At 38.6% G+C, this 27,644-nt stretch overlaps 2 protein-coding genes across 8 annotated transcripts in view; one reads left to right on the top strand and one right to left on the bottom strand.

The window, feature by feature from the left end:
• The window catches only part of LOC105231819 (sodium/hydrogen exchanger 9B2), a 66,726-nt gene that overhangs the window by 19,213 nt on the left and 19,869 nt on the right, over positions 1 to 27,644 (bottom strand). For 2 of the 7 annotated variants that reach the window (XM_049449661.1, XM_049449658.1), the window contains 6 exons: positions 18,560 to 18,821; positions 11,377 to 11,664; positions 11,133 to 11,315; positions 10,572 to 10,747; positions 10,354 to 10,463; positions 5,439 to 5,636 (listed from right to left, as the gene is read on the bottom strand). In XM_049449661.1, coding sequence (XP_049305618.1) covers positions 5,439 to 5,636; positions 10,354 to 10,463; positions 10,572 to 10,747; positions 11,133 to 11,315; positions 11,377 to 11,664; positions 18,560 to 18,821 — 1,217 coding nt within the window. Of the gene's footprint in view, positions 1 to 5,438; positions 5,637 to 10,353; positions 10,464 to 10,571; positions 10,748 to 11,132; positions 11,316 to 11,376; positions 11,665 to 18,559; positions 18,822 to 23,931; positions 24,191 to 27,644 lie in introns of those variants that run through there. The other 5 variants (XM_049449664.1, XM_049449662.1, XM_049449663.1 and 2 more) reach the window with 5 other exon arrangements.
• Positions 11,677 to 16,786, top strand: LOC105231924 (odorant receptor 94a). Its single transcript, XM_011213450.3, has 4 exons — positions 11,677 to 15,291; positions 15,377 to 15,476; positions 15,656 to 15,922; positions 15,988 to 16,786. The coding sequence occupies exons 1-4, from the start codon at positions 14,498 to 14,500 to the stop codon at positions 16,039 to 16,041; spliced, it is 1,215 nt and encodes a 404-aa protein (XP_011211752.2). The 5' UTR covers positions 11,677 to 14,497; the 3' UTR covers positions 16,042 to 16,786.

The raw sequence follows: 27,644 nt of genomic DNA, 5'->3' as shown, positions 1-27,644 counted from the left end.
TTGGCGTTAATTGATCGCGAAAATATTCATAAGTAAAATCAATGAAAAGTTTTCGTTTTCACCATTATTTACATTTAATTTTTGCTATTCGCACCAGAAAATAGTATGAAAGACAGTTGCTAGCTAAGTCCAGACGTTGTGAGTAATGTATGTTATGAGTTAGCAGTTTTCTCAAATACCACAGTCTGATGAATTTTAATGAACGTGACTTCCTGACAGCTGTCAAACATTATCTCCGTAATTATGGCACAGTGCTGTAGGTGAATTATAAATGATGTTCAAGGCAATAATTTGGTGGACTATGCTTTTATGTCGTCTTTATTGGCATAGACTAAACCGCTTACCGCGGTTAATAGTCCGAGGAGATATTTGGAGTGAGGAAAATTTGAAGAAAGTTATCTGAGCGACACATTCATGGTATTTTTTTGATGAGTGGACAGAAGCGATTATTCTACAGATGGCTCAACAGCTTATGACTTTCTGTCCTAGATCGAGGTATCCTCTGTGTATTCCAAAATCACCCACACATTTGTACGTTTGAAGGAAATAGTTCTATACATCCGATTTTGGATACCCACAACGCGTAAAATCAAAAAACCTCAATATGCTCCTATGCTTTTAATTTACAACCACAGGATCATTAACTAAGTTTCTATAATTTTTGTTATAAAAAGTTACTTAATATTGTCCTCCGAGGATGTGGCCGTCTATGGCTACCTCGTTAGCGTGTCTGCATATAATTTTTAAGAATTTGGTTCAAGAATATTTACTTCATTTTTTTTTTTTTAGTGAGTCGGAGCGAATCCATTAACGTACTACACTAAGAACGGATAATTTTTGGGTGTAAAGTTAGGTAAATAGTCTACGTCTCTGGTGAAGTCCAAGCGGACTACTCCACTTGGACAGCTATGGATTATTGGATCTGTTGTGATGCTCGAGCACTTTCTCGGTGAATGAATAAAAAAGATAGGAATATCGGCAAACCGCTAGAGCATATATCCACAAACATTTAGTCCCAGTCAATTCGCCGAGTTCTCAGAAAGTATGGCACAGAAGATGTTTCAATCTAAGCCTGGCGAAGGCTGGACAGTGAACCAAAGAGTGTCTAGATGTTTCCATCTCTTCTTCTTCATTGCAATTTTCACAAGTTGCGTAATTTAAAATCTTCAGCTTAACCGCGTGAGTGCCAATGGGGCAGTCTCCATATAGGACCAGGACTTATTTGGGTCGGAAATTATAAAACACTTAATGCTTCCAGAAAACTAAAGGGATTCACTTTGCGACTGCAATTTTTAAGGAATTTTTTAATTCAATTTAGCACCGCTTTTCCAAACAAATGCCGCCTTATCTCGTCATTAATGCGCATCAAATCACTTAATGCAATTATTGTGCCCTGATTTAGTACCGAATATTTCTCACTCAATGTTACAATATTTCCATGTTGGTCGGCTGAACTCAACTTAACAAAAGTCTGATTTTTCTGGCAGTCAAAAATTGTCACCTCAGCAGCATTCCTCAAAATTATATGAGGAATATTTTCTACAGCTTTATAAAAATGTTGAATTCACACGATTGTCGGTATCGGGAACAAAAAGGTTGTTCAGCCTTGGGAAAACTGAGGATGAAAGATCTCGCAGACAAGAGACCGTTCCAACAAATTATTGATAAGCTCACAGCGCTTTGTCTATTTATAAGGACCTTGTTATCTGTTATATAGAAGTTTTAGTGCACAACGAACTGGCATTCTAAGCTGTGCAAAAGGGATCCTTACTAAGATCTACCTCTTATCTTAACTTAACGTAACCCAACCATTCAGATGGTTTCATAGAATTTTGTGAAAACAAAAGTTCTGATTTTGACAGCTGGGTCGATACTATTTAATGCTTCATATCTTATAAGTTTATTTTCAATCTTTTTGTAATTTCTTATAAGGTGCGTGACATCAGTTTTGAACGAAAATTGGCCTTGTGGTCTACTACGCGCTGATTTCTTTTTGTATCAGATATTGAAAAGTTACTTTTTTATCCAATGGCTTTAAGACCTCTCTCATCAAGTGGAGTTAGTAAAATTTTCATTTATCAATGAAATTTTGTCGTAAAATATTTTTGGTGCTCCAAATATCTTTTTCAATAAGGTCAGAGATATTTCGGTTTCAGTGAATAACACCTTCTTCAAAATTTGGCAACATAAAAAAAAATTTTTTATTATTAAAAAAAAAATCGAATGAAATTCTGGGTGTTTCCATTAACCTCATCGGCATGACTTTTTAGAGCTTACTTCCAATGGTGCGGAATTTAAAAAGTGTAGGCATTCAAAAGCCATCGAAATTCATTGCGGATTGCAGCCAGTTTTCAACGCAGCTAACAAAGTTAATCGACCACTCAATATTAGCTGTTCGATCCACTTGTGTTGTTTACTGCCAACTGAAGGGCTTAGCCGTTTTTCAACTTCGACACAGAAAATATGTTGCTGTTGTTTTTGGCTTCACCACTGTTTTTGTGGCACGCTGGTTTTCATCGACAGCCAACATCAAAAATTTTTTCGACTGCGACTGTATCACTAAGCCAAAACCAGAGTGCAGAAACGAGAAACCAAACAAAATATTTGCATTTCCTCACAATTAAAAGTGTTGACCATTTTCCGTTTGTTTCCATTTCCGTTCGTTGTTTACCACTCGACTCAATTGCTGCTGCACTGCCTACCTGCCAACCGAACACACGCTCATTGCTCAATAAACTGGCTAACTGGTGATTTAGAAGCGTACTTGGGTTGACTCTCGCCCTCCTTCTTCCCCTCCTATTGCATTGTGCTCTGCACTGTATTTGGCTTTGTCTCAACGTCGTTGGTGTCACATGCTTCACCGGCACTTTGCCTGGCTGCCACTTGCACTTCCGTCGAGTGTCTAATGAATGGCATGAAACACACACTTGGCCTTTTAAAAGACACAACAATACTGGCAAAACAAAAAAATTCGACAACAACAATAATAGCAACACACATGCAATGCAACAACAGTTGTGTAATAAAAAATGGAGTCAGCCATTGCGAGTGGCGCTTAGTTGTGATCTGAGCCGGGCGCTGAGACAAACAAATATGTAATATGGTTGGCAATGAGCAGCCACTTTGGAAGCTCTAAAAAAACTATAAAACTTGAGTATGAAAACAACACACTGGCATCATTTCAATTACATTTGCTTTTGATATAATTTTTTTCTTTGTTTTTTCAACACCTTATTCGCCTTGGCAGCGTCAGCAGCCCAGCAAGCAGTGGCTCAAGTATGCACAGAAAATGCAATGCTGAAATCTTCATACAATCTCCATATGCAAAGCGTAGGGCCACGACCGACAGCTTTTGTTTATGCGCATCTCTGACTGCTGCTGTCTGCCGGGTCGTATGAGCAATGCAGTTGAACTCTCTGTTTTTTTCAAGGCAGTCGTATCTTCTCGGTTGCTGTGAGGAATGCCAAAGCAATGAGAAAACAAATCAACTGTCATAAGCTTCATTGCTTTGTGAAATGTCAACAAAATGTAATAGCATGCAACTGTACAGCCACAAACATACATACAAATATGCAGTTGGTGTGTAGGTGTTGACTGGCTTGCTTGGCTGACAGTTGTAGGGCAGCCTTATCGGGAAGACGTCAGTCAGCACGATTATTTCACATTGCTTGATAGCAAGTTTTTTTAAGCAAATTTCTTGGTTGTTTGTTTGTGTAGTATATTTTTTTGCATTTCTTCATGCGAATTTTCTGCAAAAACTCTGTACGTCAAATGTTGCGTATACGCCATGCCTTATTTAATATGCGGGTGTAAGGGAAACATATCTGTTGCTGGTGATTTTAGTTCTTTGCTTACTTCTTTTTACTGAATTTTAACTAAGGTAGATGAGTTGAAAAGGCAACAATAAGAATAACAATAAAAAGTTTAAAGAAATTATGAAACAGGTAGTGTTTTGGTGTAAACCAATGAACCTTAAATTACTTCTTTTACTACCAACTCTCATGAGGATAATGATTTTCAATTTGTTTCTGATAGCAAAAGTTTCTGGAATTATCGTCGCCTGTCAAGACCTTCTTAACAAAGAAGACCTTCTTAAGACCTTCGCAAGACCTTCCAAAAGTAGAGCCGGTAGCCGTCAATTTGTATAAAATTTTCAACAGATTATATCTTCACGAAATTTGGCATAGAGTATTGTCGAAAGAATTGCTACAACCTTTACAGAAATAGTTGAGATCGGACTACTACATCATATAGCTTCCATACAAATGACCGATTAAACTCAGAGACTTTATTGGAAAACTCCATTATTTTTCAAGTACGAAATTCGGTAACGATTTATTGCCCGAGGAAACGCTAAAATCTCTACAAAATTTGTTCAGATTGGATCACTATCGCTTATAGTTGCCATATAAACTGACCCAACAAAATCAATGTAAACAACTGTTTACAGAAATACGCCTAAGTACACCTTATATTGTGGGCAAAGTCTGAAAGGAAACTAATCGCTTCTGTTTGCTTCGCTCTAGCAGTCCCATTACTTTTCTGACAAACTCTGTAATCTCAAAAAGGTAAGTTTTATAGATAATTACTACCAGAAACTTCACCAGAATGATCCACTAACATTTATGCCCAATATGGCAAAGCCTTTACCGGAGCTTATCTGCACTTTATTTCTAAAAAAAACAATATTTCAACGAAAAATTTCAATAAAAACAAAAACAACTCTAGGTAAATCACATAAAACATTGTGCCACAAGTCACACTCAATTTTCCAGCGAACTACACTTCTAGGTTAATGTAAAATCCGCACAATAGCATCGGCAAAGCAGAAAATACGCTTGCGACCAACAAATGCGAGTACATATATCTGGGAGACAAGTCACCTCGACATACGGAAAAAATTCATTTGACAGTCCAAAAGCGGGCAAAAAATATTTTACTTCTAGGAAAAGCAAATTTTTCGCACACAAACATGTAAACTTATATATGTGCGTGTATGTGTGTGTAAGCGCATAAGCAAAAAGCCAACATGTCAAATGCCAAAGACTAACTTTTGCAACTGCAACACACGCAGTTGTCATTTCAAAAAATACCGTTTCCAAATGGACGCCCACGTTGCATGCTGCACACACACCGACACACACGCATACTCCAAATACAAATGCGCTCACGAAAAGTATACAAATACAGACTTTGTAAGGAAATCAGTGTTTCGTCTGAAAAACATTTCACTTAGCTTAACTGAAAGCCAATTTGAATGGAAAGATCTGTGTGACCTTAAGCCTACAATTGTACCTACAGTAACAGTGTTGCTGTTTTTGTATTTTCTTTTTCGTTTATGCCTCGAATGAGCTCCTATGCAAATGAAACCATACATTGGAGTCTTACTAGTGTTGGCAGTGCTGCAAAGAAAAAAATAAACAACAACAAAAACTTACATTTTCATTCTCCAACTGACGTTGACGTTGCTGCGCTGTGAGCTGCCGCTGCTGACGTTTCCAGCCGATGCCCGCAAAAAATGCGATCGTCATGCAGCCCAGTACCCCAGCTGAAGGATAACCGATGGCACGACTACCCATCACCGCTATTGTGCCGCCCAAGATGGTCAAAACAAAACGCAATCCGTTTAGGTATGCCTGAAATATGAGGAAAAAACGAAAGTAAATCAGTCTAAATTTAAACGTACAAACGAAGAATACATATTGAGTAGCTAAAAACTATGTGGGTAAATTTAGCTCAAATTTTGTTTACCGAAATAAGAGGGACAGTTTTTCTTAAATTTGTTAAAAAACACAACTACGTACTATTTTTATATGGCAATCAATATCAGAAAGACTATGAGTAGTTATAAATATAACTTTATAGTTAAGGAGAGTTAAAGAATTGCTTTCATAGCCTATGATAAGTATAAGATTTCCTGGGACCATACATATATCCCTCATTTTAATAAACTTCTAGTCCAAATTTCCGTAAGTATAATGAAATTACGCTAAATAACGCCAGAATCATCTGGTACCAAAAACCATATGTGTCTAAATGAGAGATATTCAATTCATTTTCTTTCAGATTTAACTATTTTGTATTGCACTCCGGTAAACTTAATCCGAAACCTAAAACTAGTACATTCGACGCATCAAAAGCAAGTCCCAAATTTGGATAAAATCGGTATATTGTAAAAAGTGTGTTCAAAAAATAACAGATATTTTCGTTTTTTGAAAAAAAAAAATATTTTTTTATTTGTTTACATTAATGTTGTCGTTTTCAAAATAGTCGATATTATACACTTTTGCCAACACTTCTTCCTATCGTCGAAGCATTTCTTAAACTCACTTTTTCAAAATGGGAAAAAGTCACACGGAGCCATATTTGGGTCTAACCTTAGTGGGTGCTAAAGGCAAAGTAAGCAATGAAGACAGGGAAAAAATAATTTGCTATTTTTCTGGTTACAGCGCTGTTAAAGAGTCAACATCGGGTCAGAGCAGTTGCTGGATTTGAAATATCAAAATTTTCCTTATGCAAGGCAGTTGTAGGCTCTTGAGTTTCAACTAACAAAAATATTAGCATAATAAAATATCGAATTGCCGACCACTGAATGGACATTTTAACAGGTTACGAGGGTTGCTTCCACATTACGGATTTAGAGAATAAATATTAATCATCGACAGTCGCTTTAGAGTTTTTCAAAATATTCTCCATTAAGATCTATATACTTTTTCATGCGTTTTTCATGAACCTATTCTAGAAGCACTTTTGCACTCTAATTGAGGTATCTTCAAAACATACATTCAGAACTCATTAATCGTCTCTACCGGCGTCGAAAGACGTTAACCCTTAGTTCATATTTTACGTAGGGGCATAAAAAGCAGACATTCGGGGACCTGTCGCGTTAATGACTCATCAACTAGGGTGGGCCATATAAAATTTTAAATTTCGAAGATAGGGCGTAAAAGATTGAGTGTAGCGTTTACTGTATGGCATGTAGCGCGGTCCTGCTGGAACCTGTCCAAGTCTTCCTCTCAATTTGCTTGAAGAAAAATTCAGTTCGGTTCGCGATATCGGTCGCCATTGATGGTTACGGCGGTTCCTTCTTCATTTTCGAAGAAAAATGGGCCGATGATTCCACCAGACCAAATCCGCACCATACAGTGATTCGTGCTGGGTGCATTGGCTTCTCGACGATTACGTGCGGGTTTTCTGTGCCCCAAATGCAAAAATTCTGCTTGTTAACGTAACCATTGAGGTGGAAAAGAGCCTCGTCCGAAAAGATGATTTTTCGGTAAAATTGACCATCCTCGGTCCAACGATCTTCTGAACAATCTGCGAACTGTAGAATAGTGAATAGCGACCCATTTCGTAAATTTTAGGTTTTTTACTGAATATCTGTCACTTTGCGAATGGTATTTAACGTTTCCAACGTCGAAATATAGATAATTCAAATTTAAAACGTTAGATGACCCACCCTATAAAAGGCAACCTAAGCATAACTTTAACAGAATGGCTCTTGAAATTTGGGGTAATTGGCACTATCTTTTTTGTCTTCAGTAGATCAAGAGTATTTTCACCAATAGTTGCCGAGATTAATACAAATATTTTGGTACAAGCAATCCAATTGTATATTAAGGCTGTGACTGTTCATTAAATTTTTCTTGCTCTTCTTGTCTAGGCTGCTAGATTGGTTCCAATTAGAATGATTTTCGATTTTTTCCATATTTCTTAGCTTAATGAATCAATTTTTGATTAATTTTGATGAATAGATAAACGTTTGAATACGTATTTATCGATATGGGAATAGTTGGAATACAAATCTATACGAGTGTATAATGCTGATATTAAGAACAAAAACATTTTGTATTGAAATTATGATCTTTCGCGAAATGATGGGACCTCGATTGAGCGATTTAGGACCAATTAATTGCAAGCAAAAAAAAATTAAGCCAAAAACCTAAACATAAATTTGTATACTTCGAGTGAAGCTTAACATTTTTAAATGTCTCTATTTGAGTTCACATGCACTGTGTCGCATAAAAGCTGGCATATTTCATTGCTGCTGCAGCAAACAGAAACTTTCAAACATACAAACAGTAGAGAGTAAACTTAATTTTATTGCCCTAAAAAGATGCACGCTCATTATACATGCCCTTGGACGCATTCTATTTCTCATCATATCACTTAATTTCCTATTATCCTTTCTATAGCCTGCGCAAGGATATATTCTTATTAACGCCACACTCGCTTTCAATCGCTCGCTTTGTGCGCGTGTGGCACGAGTAAGGAAAGAAAGAGTGCGCGTCGACCATTTCAAAAGGCGGCGATCGTTTTCCACACACTATAACATCCTGAGGCGGCGAGGACAGCATGTTACTGCGTCGCATGCGTTAAAGTTACAACCTTACATTAAAATAAAAATCACTGACAATACTGCGTACTAACTTGGCGCTACTGCAGTATGACAAAGAATTGTCGAAAAAACTTAAAAGCACATAAAAAGACCGAGAAAGCTTTCTCGTTTCGGTGCCATTGTCGGGGTTGCTGACGAGCGTGCATACATATGTAATGCGCTCAGTGTATGAAAATTTATGCTCATAACTTCACCGTTTGATACCGTTTTTTTGTGTTTGCTGAAGCACTTTGTAGTTTTGTGCGGAAGCTTTGATGTTATGGAGATATTTATGTTTCAGCTACAGGGTGGTTTTACAAGAAAAGTAAGGACGGACTTGGGATGGTCAGCGCTGCACAACGGACTGTCAACTACTAATGGGTGACAGATTTAATGAGTTCTTTCATATTTTCCTATAATTTTCTGAATAATATTTTTTCTCTTAGACTTTCTATAATCTTCTTAAGGAGCTCTAAACTAATTCCGAATGACCGACCGTGACAAATATGTACCCTAAAAATAAGTCAAAACCAGATTTGGTTCAGGTCTTAAAGATATGTTCCCTCGTAGGTTTCATCTCTACTTTTAAATAACATTGTAACTTCTAAATTATGAATTTAGCGGGAACCCTAAGAGAGCAAACGAACGATTGCTTACTTTGCGAAACCCTTGATCTAGCGCCTATATGGAGGGGTTATACCCAGGTGCCTAATATAGCGATTTGGTACATTTCATATCCTTGGAGACCCCTGAAGAATTCATTATTGCATTATTGGTAACGAACTCAAGTAAATGGAAGACGCTTATCAGCAAGCCATAAGACTTCCCATTTCGAATTGTCTTCCGTGAATGCTTGGACATTGAGAGGACTACGAGTATGTAATGCTACACAATCTTTGTTCAGTAATTATATATTCCAGGCTGATTCAAGAATTATATATCTGGGTTGGGTTGTGTCTAGTTCAATTTCCAAACAAATTTCGACTTTTGCTAGCCAGTCTAAACACAATCTAGGACTGCAAATTGCCACATATACTTAAGTATGAGCCCAGCTCGTCAGTTGACCCTGTACTGGCTCAGGTACAAATACACCAGCACACATGCCTCCGACTTTCGGCAGCCTAACCAGCAGAGCAGTGTGAGCAAAGCAGCAGCTGCAGCAATAAATGTGCTGCCGAAATCGGTGCTAGCGCCGAACGACTCGAGTGTAAAAACGGAACCCCCACTGTGAGGCATAAAGAAATAATAAGACTGGTGATGATGATGGCGCTGCTCGAGTGCGAGTGGCGTGGCAAGGTTTGATTATGTGCGCCATTAACGCTGCAACTTGCAGCAAATGTGTTGGCGGACCAACGCATACATGTATATATATGCGAGTGTGTGTGTATATGGGTGCGTAAGGCACCAGGAAATAGATATGCGATGCACTTGATATGTGACGTTTCGGAAGTGATGTGGGGCTCGTGCGGCAACAACGCTGCTGCTGCGCCATTGTTACTGTTGCTGCAAGTGGGCTATTACGTAAGACTTTGTTACAGCGCAATTGTGGCCACGAAGATTACAGTGGCGGCAGTGGCAGCGGCAGCACGTTTGCGTTGCGCTTTATGAACGATAAAATGCAGTAATTTCGGTGATACAACGGTGACCTCGCCAAGCATGCGTGTGTGTATATTTCTGTACGCGTGTGTGTGTGTGTAAAATTAATAGCATTAGTTTTAAACTGCTTTTGTTGCATGTGTGAGTGCACATGTATGTGTATGCGTTGGCGCGCCGTGAAGTATGCTAAAATATTTCAAAATAATCTTTTCACTCTATCTTTGTTACTCAATTCGCTGGTCACCAATGTTAAAGCGGAAAATAATAATCAGCTTTATGTCCTCATATGAATGCCACACTGTGTAACGGCACATTATAATATTGTAATATATAAAATTATTATTTTATTTCCACGAAAATTGTCGCTAAAACTCACTTACCGTCTTTGTTGAGGGCAAAATGGTCAGCATCAATCCATAAACATAGCCAAACACAATGCCAATACCAATGCCAATGGGTCCCTGCAGTATTTGCTCCGTCAACGATTTATCTACAGATGAATAGCACATTAAATACAGTATATTAAAGGCAATTTTACGCTGGGCAACTGGGCAAACTACCAGCTAAGCGGCATAATTAATGCCCGCCATTTACTAACCCGTGGAAAAGATGACGCTCATAAAGACGCCGAAGAGAAAAATCGCAACGACGTCATTGCAGCTGGTCATGGCGTATATTAATGTGTGTATGCCGCTGTTCAGGCCCAGCCGTTCCTCCTTCAACTTCAGCATAACGGTGACGACCACGTTCGGAGAGACTGCGGTGATGACAAGGCTGTCAGAGTGGGGATTAAAAGGAAAATGTTCCATGTTATTTTATGTCATTAATGAGCGCGCAATTTATGTGAGTTTGCGAAGCGTTAAATGTGTTTTAGACTTCGCTGGAAGGCGCGCTGATGTGTTGAGGGGTATGCGGCTTATTTTCGACGTTCAAGCGCAATAAGTTTAATAATTAACTCAAGTTTAGGTTCAATTGTTGTAATTAGATTTTAATTTCTAAAGATATTTCTTAAGTGAATATAAGTAAATATGTATGAAGGAGTTGAACTCAAGTCGGAGTTGAAGTCGCTCTAAAGTGAATATATGTATGAGTTAAACTGAAGTAATGATAGCTTTCCGTTTAAAGATTCTGGATAATATAAAAAAATGTGTACACTGACCCTAAAAGTATGCCCCAAAACCAAGGCATATCCAAAGTAAATCTTGCGACCAATGTAATAATCGTCACCTCAGCAATCGTGGGCACGAGTGTGAGTCGTAGGATCATGAGCCACAGCTTCTTGAAGGCGCTCGCATCAAGCCCCAAACCGGCTAAGAGCATAATATTTATCAGCGCCATCTCTCTGTGAATACACAAAAACACGAATAAACGAACAAATGAATGTGCAAAGTGCAAAGTTTTACCTCAAAAATGCCTCAAATTTATCGTAACCCGTGAAATCGGCCAAACCCACATTCGTGTAGAGCACACCGAAGAACAGCATGCCCAGCATGTCCGGCAGGCGCAGGAAGGTCACCAGCACACCCGACAACTGTGCGCCCACAAACAGGAAGAATATACGCATGATCGGCATATGCGGCAGCGTATATTCGGGCAGCAGCACATAAGCGATGATCCATAAGCCGATGGCGATGGCCACCAGCGCCAGCGGTTGCGAGATGAAGGGCCAGTGTTGGACGATAATGCGCCAGCTGTGTGTGGCAAAAATCGAATTTAATGCAAAATTAAAATAAGAATTTATTTTTTAAACAAAAATTTCATTTAAAGTGATAAGAAATATAAAAATAAATGCACAAATAAACCACAAATAATTATAGTAATTTTTAATAATTTTTTTAAATGGAAATTATGAGCGCACACTTGGCGGTGTTGTCACCAAAACAGTGCCGCCTCGGTGCACGCAAGATAAACAATGTGCAACCGCCGAGTTAAAGAGCGGTATTTAACACTGAAAACACAAAATCCCGTTATATTTTCCGCGTATCTATACTCTACGAGATATAATTATGCATGCGCGTGTTGCATTTGTTGTTGTTGACGAAAATTCATTTCATTAAATATGCAGTTGTTATTATCCAGCTAATTGTATGAAATTGCCGTTCGTTTACATTTTAAAAAGCAGTCGCACCAAGCGCGTCCTCCCCCCGGTAAGCGCAAAAGCGTCAAGGGTTGCGTAGACACACACACCTCCTGTCCTATATATGTATATGGTACTCGTGTGTCTATAAACAAATATTAATTTTCATATGTGATGGCTCAGCACAAACACTGCCAGGCCTCGCGCATTTCATTAAAAGAGAAAATTATGTTAATTGTCAATTAAAAAGTTAATGACTTTAATTGGATTTCCAGGATTTTAAAATATTTCTTTTTATACTTGTATGTATAATGCCACATGCCTGGCTTGATTTTGTCAGCATATTTTGAATTACTTTTTGTCAGCTGCAAAAGTTGTGATTTATAGCGAATTTAAGAGTTTGTTATCATAAATGAGATTTCCTCTTGATATGATTTGGCTTCAGTCAAAAGAATTAAGCCACCATTAAATAGATTGAAATTTTTCGAGTCTAGCGAATGAGTAGCTATATTATCTTTATTTAAGAAATATTTCAATAACTGCCTGCAGAGTTCTTTGGTGTTATTAAAAACAGGCAAATGTAATGTGGAAAAATTCATATTTACTACTTCCACTTGTGTTTCTGAGATGTTGAAAGAGTCGTTACTTAAAAAAAATAACACATTTCTTTCTTTCGATGCATCGCTTAATGTGATCTCCAACTTTTCAATACATTTTTCATAAAGGATGTTTTTTTTTCAAAAATATGGTACTGCATAATGTTCGGTTCGGTTAAAAGGTCGATCCTAATAGGGATCTCGCTTGGACCACTTATAAAATCGGTTCGCTGTGGTACCTAAAACTTCTATAAAATAATTCATAGGACGCTTACAAATCCTCAAAGCGCTTTGAGCTTACCACAGATTTGTTGAGAATGTCAGTTTCGGCTAAGTCTCCTGGTTCGGCAAAGATATGACTGTTGGGATCTTTTAACATCAGTCTTGCAAAAGCTGGACAATAGAGGAGAAAGTGCTTCGATGTGTCCACCAGACCTTCTTCCATACGACTTTGACAGTTTGCGTCAGACTGGATTTTTTATTCTTACAGTATGAGTGTCTGTTAGGCCACTTCCATTAATAACGGCTGTAGAGCTGGAAATTGGTTAGGCTATCGAAGCTTCCTCCTACTGAAAATATTGAATAACGTTCTACTTTTATTATAAATGCATCCCTGATAGTGAACACAATTTATATTTCTCATTTTATTCAAATGGAAGTGCTGTTATAAAACGCCCGCTGGTAATCCAGTGTCTGATGCCCAGAACATACTGAAATTACTGAGGAAACACTTCTCCAGCCTGCTGAATGCCAGTGAAGGTATAACGCCAGGAGAAGACGAACCCGATTCTTCAATCGATGACGATGGAGCAGACGTTCCATTGCCCGACCAAGAATAAGTTCGAATAGAAATTATCCGCTTGAAGAACAACAAAGCGGCGGGGGCCGATGGATTACCGGCCGTGCTATTCAAACACGGCGGCGAAGAACTGATAAGGAGCATGCATCAGCTTCTTTGCAAAATATGGTCGGACGAAATTCCGTTGATTGGAATTTAAGTTTGCTCTGTCCAGTCTACAAAACGGACAACGCAACCACTTCAGCTCTCAATGTACACGATGTAGTACTCGCCGGGAGAAGCATAGCAAGGAGAAGACCTTCCTCCGTTGAAAAGACAGGTAAAGAAAGACCTAGCTAAACTTAGAAGCTGCAATTGGCACCAATCCGCGGAAAAAAAGAACGACTGATGCGTTGTTGTTAACTTTGCTTTAAAAGTGGAAGCGGTGCCTGCGCCAATAAGGAAGAAGAAATGGAAATTTTCAGGCGAGTTGTCTCTAATGTTCATTGTTTGATACTCTGGGTCTGTAATTAATATTCTCCAGAAAACATCACTCTAATAAAATGAGCCGCTGATATTTCGAAGTACAGGTATTTGTGCAAGATATCTCCCCAACTAATTAGCGCGTGGCTTAAAATCCCTTTCGAGGATAAATTATTCGAGGTAGAGGTATTTAGCGGCGATCTTACAATTCTTATTAGAAATAAGTTATTCAAGGTACAGATAACTTCATAATGAGAACTTCAGAAGTAAAGCCTCGACTCAGCTTTTTAAAACTATCGAATGAAATACAACAATAATAACTTTTCGAATCATGGTAGCACAGCGACACATCGCAATGCAAAGAAGGTTACAATTGTGAACCAATTAACATTGTTAATTGTTATTATGCGTATAATTGCCAATATGGATGGGGGACGTTAGATCAATAACAAACAATTAATAGTCCAAATTTATAAATCTTAAGAAATCATTAAAAAATACACCGAAATTTCCAGCAATGGCTCTCATACCCAAGCAAAATTCTACCTTGCTGCTTACCTTAGTAATTTGGCTATAAATAAGCTGAGAACATGTGGGCGCAACACATTATAAAACTGGAGCTCAAAATGACGCCATCGGCCGCTGAGCAACAAGAACGCATAGGTGTCGCGCGTGTGCTAATGCACTTCCTGCAGATCTTAGGAGCTTGGCCAATACTCCCAGAACACCACCATCAAAATGCCAGATCAACGCAATGCCGCACTTGGCTGGCGCGCAACTACCGCTACCTGCTGCACTTGCCGCTCACCTTCACCTACAATACGCTCATGTGGGTGGAAGCGCTGACGCGCTGGGAACGCGCTGATCATATACTCTACATCTCCATCACCGAAGTGGGCATGATGGCGCTGACGCTGAACTTCTGGCGCTTAGATCAGCGCGCTTACCACTTCATGCATGAGCTCTGCTACAGCGATCACTTGGCGTTGCGCAACCAGGCGGAGCGCCAATGGTGGCGCGCAAAGCAGCGCTCGTTTACGCGCATTGCCGTGTGTTATATAGGCGGCGGCGCGGGTGTGCTTTGCACGGCGTTCGGCGCAACGCTGCTGGTGAATGGTTACTCCTTGCCCTACGACTATTGGCTACCATTTGAATGGCACAATGCGCAGAATTATTGGTACGCCTACGGCTATGAGTTGGTGGCGATGTCGCTCACGTGCATCGCCAACGTCACCATGGATATGATGCTGTGCTATTACCTCTTTCACGTGGCGCTTTTATACAAGTTAATTGGCATTCGTCTAATGGCGTTGCAGCATCTGAGCGAACGGTTGGCCGTGCAACAACTGATCAACATAATCAAGTTACATAAAAGAGTCAAACGGTAAGCAAGATTGCGAAGCGTACGCTTTTAAGCGCCGCGTTTGTTGCGTCAGCATCTCTAACGTTACTTTCTGCGCAATATGCAGGTTGACAGCGCAATGTGAAGTGCTGGTGTCCCTGCCCATTCTGGTGCAAATCGTGCTCAGCGTCTTCATTTTATGCCTCTCCGCCTATCGTTTACAAAGTGTAAGTAAGACTGTATCGCCACTTTTATGTGTTTCTATGTGTGTGTGTATGTATTTAATGGCGCTCTCGTTGCACATAACAAAATGCAATAAGTGCACAGTGCCTAGCTTTGTAATTGGACCACGTTGGCGTGCTTTTTGATTTGCTTTCACCTTGCTTTGCATTGAAATACCTTGCAGATGCAAATCAACGAGAATCCAGGCCAATTTTTTGCCATGTTGCAATTTGCCAGCGTGCTGACGTTGCAAATATTCCTGCCATGCTACTTTGCCAATGAGATTACCATAAATTCGGATGCGCTGACAACGTGTGTGTACAACAGCAATTGGGAGGAATTTTCACCGCCTACGCGTAAGCTAATGAATCTGTATATGGAGCTGATGAAGCGACCGGAACAAATAAAGGCTGGCAATTTCTTTTTGGTGGGATTGCCCGTTTTCACAAAGGTGCCTCTATAACCATTATGCATTAAATTGATACAATATTTGTACTTTCTATTATTTCCTAATAGACCATGAATAACGCTTATAGCCTTCTAGCGCTGCTATTGAATATGAGTAAATGAGAGCTGAGAAATATGAAGAGATTAACCTTACGGCACTCCGCAGGTTCCACTAAATTTGATTCTATTATTATTTTTTTATTAAATTAATGAAATTGCTTGTTAAATTTTTACAGAAAATGAGAGCATCCAAAATAAAGCTGATTGGTGGTTAAAAGTCTACACAGTTTGAGAGTGAATTTTATTAAGAAGTTTTCACATTTTATGTCTAAGTTATTTTAAACAAATGTTCTACTTGTAAAATAAAGTATGATTTTCACAAATATTTTTAATTCATCTTGATATGACTACTACTTCGCTCTTCTCAGAAAAAATTAAAAAAAAGCAAAGCAAAGTTATTCCAAAAATAAAATTTTATTGAGCAAATTGAGTCACAAATTGTGCCATTTAGTTGCTATGCTAGTCGTTCACACACATTCTCAATAAAAATTACCAAAATTTTTCAAGATTATGGCTTTGCTGAGCTAACACTTCAATAAACCTCTTGACAAACCAACAAAATGCAAGCACTTGCTGCTTGACACTAAGCTTTACTTAAAGCACGGCTAATATAAATTAATAATAACTGTTTAGCTCTATGACCAATAAATGGCATACTTGTAAAGGTAAACAAATCATTTAAAATTCGTTTAGGAAATTTCAATTTTCTTATTAAATTCAACAATGCTAATGCAGTAGAACCAATTTACTGTTATTATACACAATTATGTGGCAATCAATTAAATTAAAGTAATAACAGCAATTACTGTTCACACACGCAAACACATACATACATAAATTGCATTAGCATACAGCGTCATAATTTCCAAAATATTAGTTCTTACCGAATTCTCTAGCCACTCGAAACGAGACTCCACACCAAACTACTAAACCGTTCTCGATATGGAAATACATTAAGTATTATAATTGGGCGAAGGTAAATGATAGAAGCTACAGCCGGTATGAGCAGGTAGAGCAGTGCCGGACAAGAGAAAGTTGGTGATAGAATTTATACATGTATAACATAGTACCCGGAAAGTAGTTCTTGCTAACAACAAGCAGCTCCAAGAAGTAAAATAGTTTTCAATACCTAGACTTGGTCGTTCAGTTTGTATGGCAGCTATATGCAACAGTCGTTCGATTACGGCAGTTCCAAGAAATGAGCAGCTTTTCGAAGATAAAAATATGCGAGCGAAATTTCAGAGCGTTATCTTAAGAACTGAAGAACTAAATCGCATATATATAAACCGAAAAGGATGACGAGGATGATGAGTAACTTGTAGAACTTGGACTTTGTTTGTGGAGAGAGGACTACATTTTCCAATTGCATACTCAGTGCGAAGTACCATCTGTTGGCAAGAGTTATTTTGCTTTTGAGTGCCAAATCGCGATGTCACGACTGTTTGGAGAAAACCGAACTAACGGCGCGGTTGTTATGACCAATAACGTCGATGAGTGATCTTAGAGATCAGGAGTACAATTGAAGCATAAAGTCGCTTCCGGACACTGCCCCAGGAAAATCTACCATCAATGGTTGGTATGCTAAGTTTAGACGTGGTGAAATAAGCACCGAAGACGGTGATCGCAGTGGAGGGCCGAGGTTGTTACGGAGGAAATTATCGAAAAAGACCACATAATAATTTTGGATGACCATAAAGTTAAGTTGGTTATAATAGCTAGGACTTTAAAGATATCAATTGAGCGTGACCATAATTTCAATCACGAATATTTGGGTATGAGAGAGCTCTGTGCAAGGTGGATACCGGGCGAGTTTTGACCAAAAACAAAGACGAGTTGACTATTCGGATCAGTGTTTGGAGATCTCAAGCGTAATAAAACCGAGTTTTTGCATCGATATATGATATGACAATTGATGAAATATGGCTCCATCTGACTACATTAAAAAAGAAAGTACCATCAGCCTTGTTGGACTGTTTGGAGGGTGAAATCCCCAAAAAACCGCAGCATTTAAAGGAAAAAAAAGCTTCTATTTTTTCCGCACTCACCGTATTCTCCAGATCTATCTGCCAACAACTTTTTCCTGTTCTCAGATCTCAAAGTAATGCTCGCTGGGAAAAAAATTCCGTCAAATAAAGAGGTGTTAGCCGAAACTGAGGCCTATTTTGAAGCAAAGAACGAATGGTACCACAAAAATGGTATCGAAAAGTTGTAAGGCCGCTATAATCAGTGTATCACCCTCGAAAGGAACTACTCGTACGACATATTGAATGAAAATCACGAATTTTACCAAACAAAAATTATTTTACAATGGTAGGCCGAGAATTTGTCAATTGGCTACTGACATTCTTTCGACTGATAAAAAGATTTTACTTCCGAATATACATTGTACCATATTTCTCAAGGGACTGATTACTGATTCCTATTTACGTTAGCTAAATTGAGTTGCTTTAGAGTGGAGTTACAGAAGAGTCTAGATATTAGTTTGGCAATTTTATGTATGAATCCTATTTGAAAGAAAATTCAAACATTCAGTCTAAGCAGTCTTTAACCATTTCAACTTAATATGCAAATATGAACTTACATTTTGGGACCTTTGTAATCATGATGCCCGTCTGCAGCCTGAGCATCCGGACCTTCGTCACCTTCAACACCTATATCTATAGTGTTTTCAGCTGCTGTTGTACTCGGTGTTGTTGGTGCTGTTGCCTCCATTCGTCTGCCTGCCTGTCCTTGGCCGTAGTCGACTGCCTTTTGACCGTCTAATGTTTGGTCCGGCGTTGCATTGCCATATTGTGTCATTTCGTTGAAAGATTCCGAGCGCCGGACTGCGACTGCGGCTTTTCCTGCAATAAGACAAGAATAACATCAACTTTATTGTGTGCAAATGTAAATGAAAGCAATGAGAAAAGCTTGTGATGCAACAAAATTAACACGCCCCTTGCATTGCTCAACTCATTGTGTTGCACGCAAGTGTGGTGTTGAGCGCCGTATGCGCCCTTGGCCATTATTAAGGGGGCGCGAATTGTGTTTACTGTATAACAACTAACGGTGTAGCATACTTTTTGCCACATTTCCCGTTTTGTTGTGTTGCGCCATTATCTTGTCTATGCCCCTTTAAATGGGAGCTGAGTGAGCGCGCCAGCTGCCTGACTGTCTGGTGCGGCAATGTTGCAACGTTGCAACGCACCGGCTTTTATTGCCTCTGCATGAGCAACTCACTTCTCAGCCCGCTGGCATATTGTGGCGAGTGGCATAAGCAGATTGTCAGCTGCTGATAAGCACTGATTACTTAGCTGCCACTTTTCGCACCTGCCACAACGCAAGTCAACGCGGCGGTAACGCCGTTGAGGGCGTCAGGCGTAACAGCGGCAGCAAGAATAATAACAGTAACAACAACAACAACAAGAATAACTATAACAGCAACTACAAGACAGCAAAAACAACGTGTATAGTAACAACAGCAAGAATAACTATAACAGCAACAACAACAAGTTGTATAACACCTGAGACATCGCTGCCACCTGCCGCCGCAGCAACTGCTTCCGCCGCCCACGAGTATGCCAGCTATACGACGTGGCGCCTCAGCTTTGGTCGCTTAATTGGCTTCATTTCGCTTCCTTGCAGCGCATTTTCGCGCGTTTAATAATTTAAATTGAAAGCCATTGTCGACGTTGCTGTCGCTGCGAGCGCACGCGGACGCAGCAGCGCGGCGGCGGAAGTGGCCCTGTCAAATGTCGCAACACCAATTTTCCACTTCATAGACAGCTGATTACGTAAGGGCGTGCGCGAAGTTGCTGCTGCCTCGCTGAAGTTTTCTCCCTCCGACTTTATTGCGTGTAAATTAAATATTGCAATTAACCGTTACTTGTATGTGCAAATATTTGAATTTTTTGGTTTCTTTTTGCGCATCGATCAATGTGACAACATTATTCACAGCGCACACATACACACACATATACACAATCGGTTACGCGTGTATAAGTTGATTAAGGCCCGCGTTCAAGCGCCTCCATGTTTTACCTCGCGGCAAATCATTTTTAACAAGCGTTTTTGATGAGGTGTGAATTATAGTAATCTGCATGTTGATTAATTTAATTTTTTAAATTACTTTGTTGCTTGTTATCGTTTCACATATGTATGTGTGGATATGCGCAACCAAATAAAATTTCTGTCAAATAAATTTTGTATAATTAATTTGCGGTAACTTTCCAGCGTCAGAGAGTGTGGAAATGGACGTGAATAAAAAAATCGTACAGAAAATATATTTTAATTTTGATTCACTGGGAGAACGTAAATGGACGGATTAAAGTTCTCCTGTAATATCTGTATTCTCAAGAAGAGAAAGATTCCTAAAAGAACGCGTATCTGGACATTCGGATATCCTCACAAACTTTGACTGCATACCAGATCATCTGGATAGTGGAGTCGCCATACGAATTCTGGCGACTCCTTCCCTTCACATATACCGATATGGGTGGGAAGAAGCCGTTGGAGAAGAGGGGCAGCAAACTTTTTTACGGATGCGCCAAAGCTTGGGGGGAAGGTCGGTGGAAGGGTCAACTGTCGGGAGCTCTCTATCAACACCAGTTTCAGACTTCCCGACTATTGAAGTGTATTCCAGGCTAAGGTTGCAGCCAACGAGGCAGCCACTTTCAGAGAGGTGATCATTCAGTCAGATAACAGAGCAGCAATTTGCAGTGCGTTCAGGGTTAGTCGAAGAATGTCTAACGTCACTATCTCTAGCAGCGAGAGCTTTTGTGATTATACTGGTATGGGTGCCAGACCACAGTGGAATCGCAGGTAATTACAAAGCTGATGAGCTAGCAAGGAAAGGCACCCTAGAATCATTGTCGGCAGAATGGGAATGGGTCGGTGCTCCTGCTTCGTCTTGTGTTCTAGTACTAGTTGGTTGGGCCTCGCGGATGCTTGGCCAACGCTGAGCCAGCATCGGTACTTGCGCGGTCGCACAAGCCTTCTGGTCCAAGATAGATCGCAGGAGATCTAGTGATATCTTTGCCCTCAGTAAGGCTAGCCTCTCATTGGTAGTGGGACTCTTAATAGGCCAATGCCTTATTGGCATGCATGCGGTAAGAATGGGAATCTTACCGGATGCTGACTGCAGAAGTTGTTTGGAAGAACATGCGATAGAAACAAGCCAGCACTTCCTTCTTGACTTTCCCGCGTTCGGGAAGTCAAAGCTTAGACACTTGGGGCGCATACCGTCGAACATCCTACCGAACAGACGGATGTTGAAGTTAAGCGCCTTTGTAACGGGTGATTTTTTTGAGGTTAGGATTTTCATGCATTAGTATTTGACAGATCACGTGGGATTTCAGACATGGTGTCAAAGAGAAAGATGCTCAGTATGCTTTGACATTTCATCATGAATAGACTTACTAACGAGCAACGCTTGCAAATCATTGAATTTTATTACCAAAATCAGTGTTCGGTTTTTTTTTTTTCGGACAAATTTTGTTCAGCGATGAGGCTCATTTCTGGTTGAATGGCTACGTAAATAAGCAAAATTGCCGCATTTGGGGTGAAGAGCAACCAGAAGCCGTTCAAGAACTGCCCATGCATCCCGAAAAATGCACTGTTTGGTGTGGTTTGTACGCTGGTGGAATCATTGGACCGTATTTTTTCAAAGATGCTGTTGGACGCAACGTTACGGTGAATGGCGATCGCTATCGTTCGATGCTAACAAACTTTTTGTTGCCAAAAATGGAAGAACTGAACTTGGTTGACATGTGGTTTCAACAAGATGGCGCTACATGCCACACAGCTCGCGATTCTATGGCCATTTTGAGGGAAAACTTCGGACAACAATTCATCTCAAGAAATGGACCCGTAAGTTGGCCACCAAGATCATGCGATTTAACGCCTTTAGACTATTTTTTGTGGGGCTACGTCAAGTCTAAAGTCTACAGAAATAAGCCAGCAACTATTCCAGCTTTGGAAGACAACATTTCCGAAGAAATTCGGGCTATTCCGGCCGAAATGCTCGAAAAAGTTGCCCAAAATTGGACTTTCCGAATGGACCACCTAAGACGCAGCCGCGGTCAACATTTAAATGAAATTATCTTCAAAAAGTAAATGTCATGAACCAATCTAACGTTTCAAATAAAGAACCGATGAGATTTTGCAAATTTTATGCGTTTTTTTTTTTTAAAAAGTTATCAAGCTCTTAAAAAATCACCCTTTAAATATGTATTGGCTACAAAACGTTTCGTCAATCTGTAGGTCCGAACACGGGAGTTCTTTATACCCAGAACAGAGTATATTAAGTTTGTAACACCCAGAAGAAAGCGTCGGAAACCATATGAAGTGTATATATAAATGATCAGTATGTTGAGCTGAGTTGATTTAGCCATGTCTGTCTCTCTGTCTGTCCGTCCGTCCGTCCGTCCGTCTGTATATATACGAACTAGTCCCTCAGATTTTAAGATATCGTTTTGAAATTTTGATAACGTCATTTTCTCTTGAAGAAGCTGTTCATTTGTCGGAACGGTCGATATCGGACCACTATAACATATAGCTGCCATACAAACTGAACGATCGGAATATAGTGCTGATATGGAAAACTTCTGCATTCAACGTGGTATCTTCACGAAATTTGACTTGGATTACTGCTTAAGGTAATAATATAATCTCCGAAAAAATTGTTCAGATCGGATTACTATAGCATATAGCTTCCATACAAACTGCAGCTTTACAGAGGACTACATTATTAGTCCACTTGTGATCTCTGATCAGAAAACTAACCTAACCTAACCTGCGATAACTAGTTCCAAACTGCTAAGTCATTGTTGGTAGAACTTTATACAAAACAAGCATTCATAATGATTACAAAGTTTGAGTAATCACACAAGCAAGAGCTGATGGCACACAACGACTACACTTTAAAAAATTGTAACTCAAAAACTATTCGATTTATCGATTTATAATTGGAAGAAAACTTAGCTAGATCACAGAGCTTTATGATAATCTTGAGTCTGTATTGTTTACCAGTACTTATTTCGTCCGGCCCTTGTCTACCCAACTCAAATCCCCATGATCCGTTTGGAGGTTCTTCACATTTTTATAGAAAAAACACAAAAACTTCAAATTTAAGGGAAACATTTTTTGGCATTTATTTTTTGAAGTAAATGGATAGCACGCCTTAGCATAAAAATGGCTTCAGACATCATGTCCAAATAGGAAAGATGTCAAAACCTGGTGTTCATTTGTTTTTTTTTGATTCGCTAGATTCATCTTCAATAGTGATGTATTTGAAGAATGTAGAGTTCCGGATTGTAAATCGCAACATCGCAAGATAATCTGCTTCGTTAATGCTTCACACTTTAGGAATTAAAGAGAGAGATGCGATTTTATCAGTATACTCGTAGTTAAGTTCTCGAGGAAGACTGATCAAATGTTCTTCGACAAAATGTTTCTGCAACGCATTGGATATAGTCAGGTTTGATCGGAAATGAAGGCACTTAGATTAGCTTAAAAGGATTGCAGACCGTAGATGAATGAAAGACTTAAAACTCCGAGACAGCTTTATCTTACTAACGCGAAATTATTGGTACCTGGCTTAAAGAACTGGATTTATTAATCGAAAATAATGAAGAATTCGAGAAAACGTCGGTTTAAACTAGCGATTCAAAAATACTGAAATGTAAGATATAAAAACTTGTCTTGGTGAGAATAAATTTTTTAATATTCCATAATTTGCTGACGTAAGAGAACTCGAACTAAAAATAATTTTTTTATGAAGTTGAGTCATAAAAGATTGAGTTGAAGACTTCTTATCAAACAAAAAATATGCGCATAGCATTAACCCTTTAATAAAAGACGTCCGAGTGACGCGATCAACGAGCTTGTTTTTCAAAGTTCAAAGCCTGGCGCTTGCCGCACTCACTCACACCTTTCACATTAATAATGATACACGCATTCATAATTATAACTAACAATTGATTATCCGCCTTAATCCAACAATATTTCGAAATTAAATTTGTTTAACAGAAACTTACTTCAGAACTTTTGCGAACTTACAATATTTATTGACAAATAATTGCGCTGGAAAACTAAAAACAATACGGAGATCAACAAAGCACCGCGACGACGAGCGTATTTGGCGACATTTATGCAACCACAGCGAACCGAATTAACGCGATGAAAAACCGCAACTGAAATGCTAAAAGGGCGAGCAACCGACACAGATCGCAAGCGATTACACAGCGCCGGCGAGATAATGAAAGATTTGAGCAGAGGAGATGCTCTCGTTGTGATATTAGTGCATACAGTGCAAAATAAACCAGACAAGCAAATAAAAACAAACGCACTTATTTACATTTAAGAATAAATTAAAAATGAATACAACAAACAACTGATAAGCTACGAACAAATTCGGGTGACACATTTGCGGAGATCAACACAAAAGGATTGTGAACACCTATAACTTAAGTGAGCATCAGTGCTAAACTGTTGCAAACAAAGAGAGAAATACTCTTTTCGTATTTACGGCCAACACGTGAGCTGAGCGAACTGTCAATAAATGAGAAAAAAAGCGTTAACACACTGACAGCTGTCAACAGTCGCCGCTACATGAATATTATTTGCACTTGTGTGCTGTGTAATATGCTGTTTTATTGCCGGGAGCATCAATATTTGCTCGATATTTCACACATTACCGAACCACTTTAAATCAACTGTTAACTCGTTGGGTAAATTACATGAATGATTTTTTGTTAAACCGAAAATTGTCAACATAACTACTATTTGTCGTACGGTAACAGGCGGTGATGAAGATGTAGTTCAATATATATTTGTATGTATATATAGAAGGAAGCCCTGTAAGAAAATATTCAGCGATTATAGAATTTTTTTCTAGAAATTTAGTATAAAATACGGGGAGAATTATGACGAACAGATTGTACACGACTGTTTTTCTGGCATTAATCGACGAACTCACTGTTGTAGAAAATGTTATGTTTCATACAATGTGACCATTCGAAATAAAGTTTGTCACCAAACACCTTTTTATCCAGTATACATAACCATAACCCATTTATGAGATTTAGAGATTTTTCATACATTTGTCAAACCTTCTGCTCTTATTTGGGATTTTCGTCTCAATTCACTGGCATGAATTGGAAGCAGTTGATCTTGACAATGAATGAAATGCCATCAAGAAGTTGTGTTTTAACACCATAAGCTTACTTGTTGCGCGGTTAGTTGAAGTTATTGATCTTTAGCAATAAATCACGCTCTTTTGAAACTTTAGCAGTCAATATTGAACTTGCTTTTCATAACATTTTTTGATTTAGTGGAACATGGAATTTAGTACTCAAAAATTGGACTCATCGATTTCGTTCCTACAAAAGAATCCATGGATGCCATTTCAACGGTGTTATATTCAGAACTAAATTGTATCGATTGTACTTCACATTGAAGAAAAAAAATTAAAAACCATTTGAAATACCCTAACAATTAGAGTGTGTGTGTTTTTTAAGGGAAATCATATCCATGTAGTTGTTTTAGTTGTTTTCCTAAAGGAGTATCCTCAGCAGATAATATTATCTTATCTTTGGTATATAATATTTCAGATAATTGTTTTAAGTATGGAAATGTTAATTAGTAAATTATGATAAACTTATTTGTCTTGCGCTAATATTAGCGGTCTGTTGTAACAGTTAAATTTAGACGGCACTATTTAGCAAAGAATAATATTTGATTTAGATATCAATACTAGTATTCATGAAACATTTTTCATATTAATAATTTATAATAAAATTACCATTAAGATAATATCAATGAAGCAAGAACTTTAGTATGTACTTTGTATAAGCCATTTACAAGCCAGAAGAAACTCGTCTTTTGTGAAATATTTTTATAGATTTTTTTTCTATTGGATACTCAAAAAAGTCTTTACGTATTTCTAATCAAACTTCAACTTATTTTTTTTTTTTATATTTGTACTAATAAATAAATAAACAAATATCTACCATTTTGGTCGACCACTTTTTGTAATTTTTTCGCTAAAGATATTACTCATAGAAGTAAAGCTTTCATCAGTGTAAATCGAAATTTCAAACCACCACCATTTACTAATGATACATTTTTGAACCCAAATTCGCAATCATGACACTTCAAATACCCCCACAAACCTCTTAGCATATCAGTCGTAAGTTTTTCCTTCAGATTTGTTGAGTCGTGTAATCGGCGATAAATTTTGACAACTATTCATTTGCCTTGAATCCATTGTCGATCTCCAGGAGGACCTCCGAAAAACAGTGACTGGCCATTAGAAAGATTTTTCAGCTTCAAATTAGCTTAATACAAAAGACTAAACAAATTTTACTAGAAGTGAATATAGGTTATTCCGTTAATCATGCCCTGACAAATATATCTAAGAAGGTCGTGTGGAAAGTTCAAGTTGGTCGGTATGGTCATTTCAGAAAAATTTTCCTCACCAACTCTGAAAAGGAGGTTGGAAATGCATTTCAACTTTGGCAGCCAATAGCACAAACCTAAAATATTCTAGAAATGGATTCTTAAACAATTTTCTGTATCAACTTCAAGTTTGCGGAGAACACATATTCTCAAATATGCAAAGCAAAAAACTCGATTTTTTGAAATTCTCAGATTGACTTCTACAATACACTTATACTATAAAAAGGGTGACCTATTTCCAGAATCTTTATATTGTATCTAATTCGAATTCTTTATCATCATTCGAAAAAATATTCTTTGGTAATATTTTTTTAAGATTATCTCAACAGCATTAGCCGCGGTTACGTCTCATATGGACCATCCGTTGAGTCCAATCCTTGATAACTCTTTCGAGCATTTCGACCTGGCGAATTACACAGGTGATGTTTTGCTCTAAAGCCTCAAACGAAGCGGAATTGTCCACATAGACTTTAGATTTTTATATTCTCACAGGAAAAAGTCTAGCTGTATAATATCACACGATCTTGGTACCCAATCGATCGGCAAAACGTGAAATTATCTGTTCACCGAAGTGTTCTCTCAATAAATTCACCGATTGATGCGATGCGTGGTATGTGGTGCCGTCTTGTTGAAACCCAATGTCGCCGAGATCACGAGCTTCAATTTCAGACATCAGGTAGCCGGTTAACATGTTACAATAAGGGTCGCCATTAACGGTTACGTTCTCACTGACATCCTTTTTGAAAAAATATGGACCTTTGATTCGACCGGCTCACAATTTACACCAAAACCTTGATTTTCTGGATGAATCTAGGTTCCTCGTCCTCTCAAATGCGACAATTTTGCTTTTTTACATAGCCATTGAGCCAGAAATGGGCCTTATCGCTCATCAAAATTTGTCTCGAAACCCCTAAAGAGTATTGAATATCATGCTTCTGTGCATATTATAGTTTAAAGTGGTAGATAAATGAGAACCCATGATGAAATATTAAATACAAAATTCTATTAGCTTTTATTACCTGTCGCTTTACTTTAAAGTGGAATTTAATAAATTTAAGCTTTAGTTTACTCGTATTACGCGTTGCCACATAGCTTCTTAAATTCTAACTGCACTATTTTAGGAAATATGTATGCAGGCTTGTGCGTATGTATGCATGCGCATCTAATTAGAAATACCCGACGCCTTACACGGAAATTCAAATATTTGCACTCGAGTAGTTATTGCTTTT

This window comes from Bactrocera dorsalis, chromosome 2 (genome assembly GCF_023373825.1).
Source record: "Bactrocera dorsalis isolate Fly_Bdor chromosome 2, ASM2337382v1, whole genome shotgun sequence".
Taxonomy (NCBI): domain Eukaryota; kingdom Metazoa; phylum Arthropoda; class Insecta; order Diptera; family Tephritidae; genus Bactrocera; species Bactrocera dorsalis.
The sequence above is the reverse complement of the archived record's forward strand: the minus strand, read 5'-3'. Positions and strand labels throughout refer to the sequence as shown.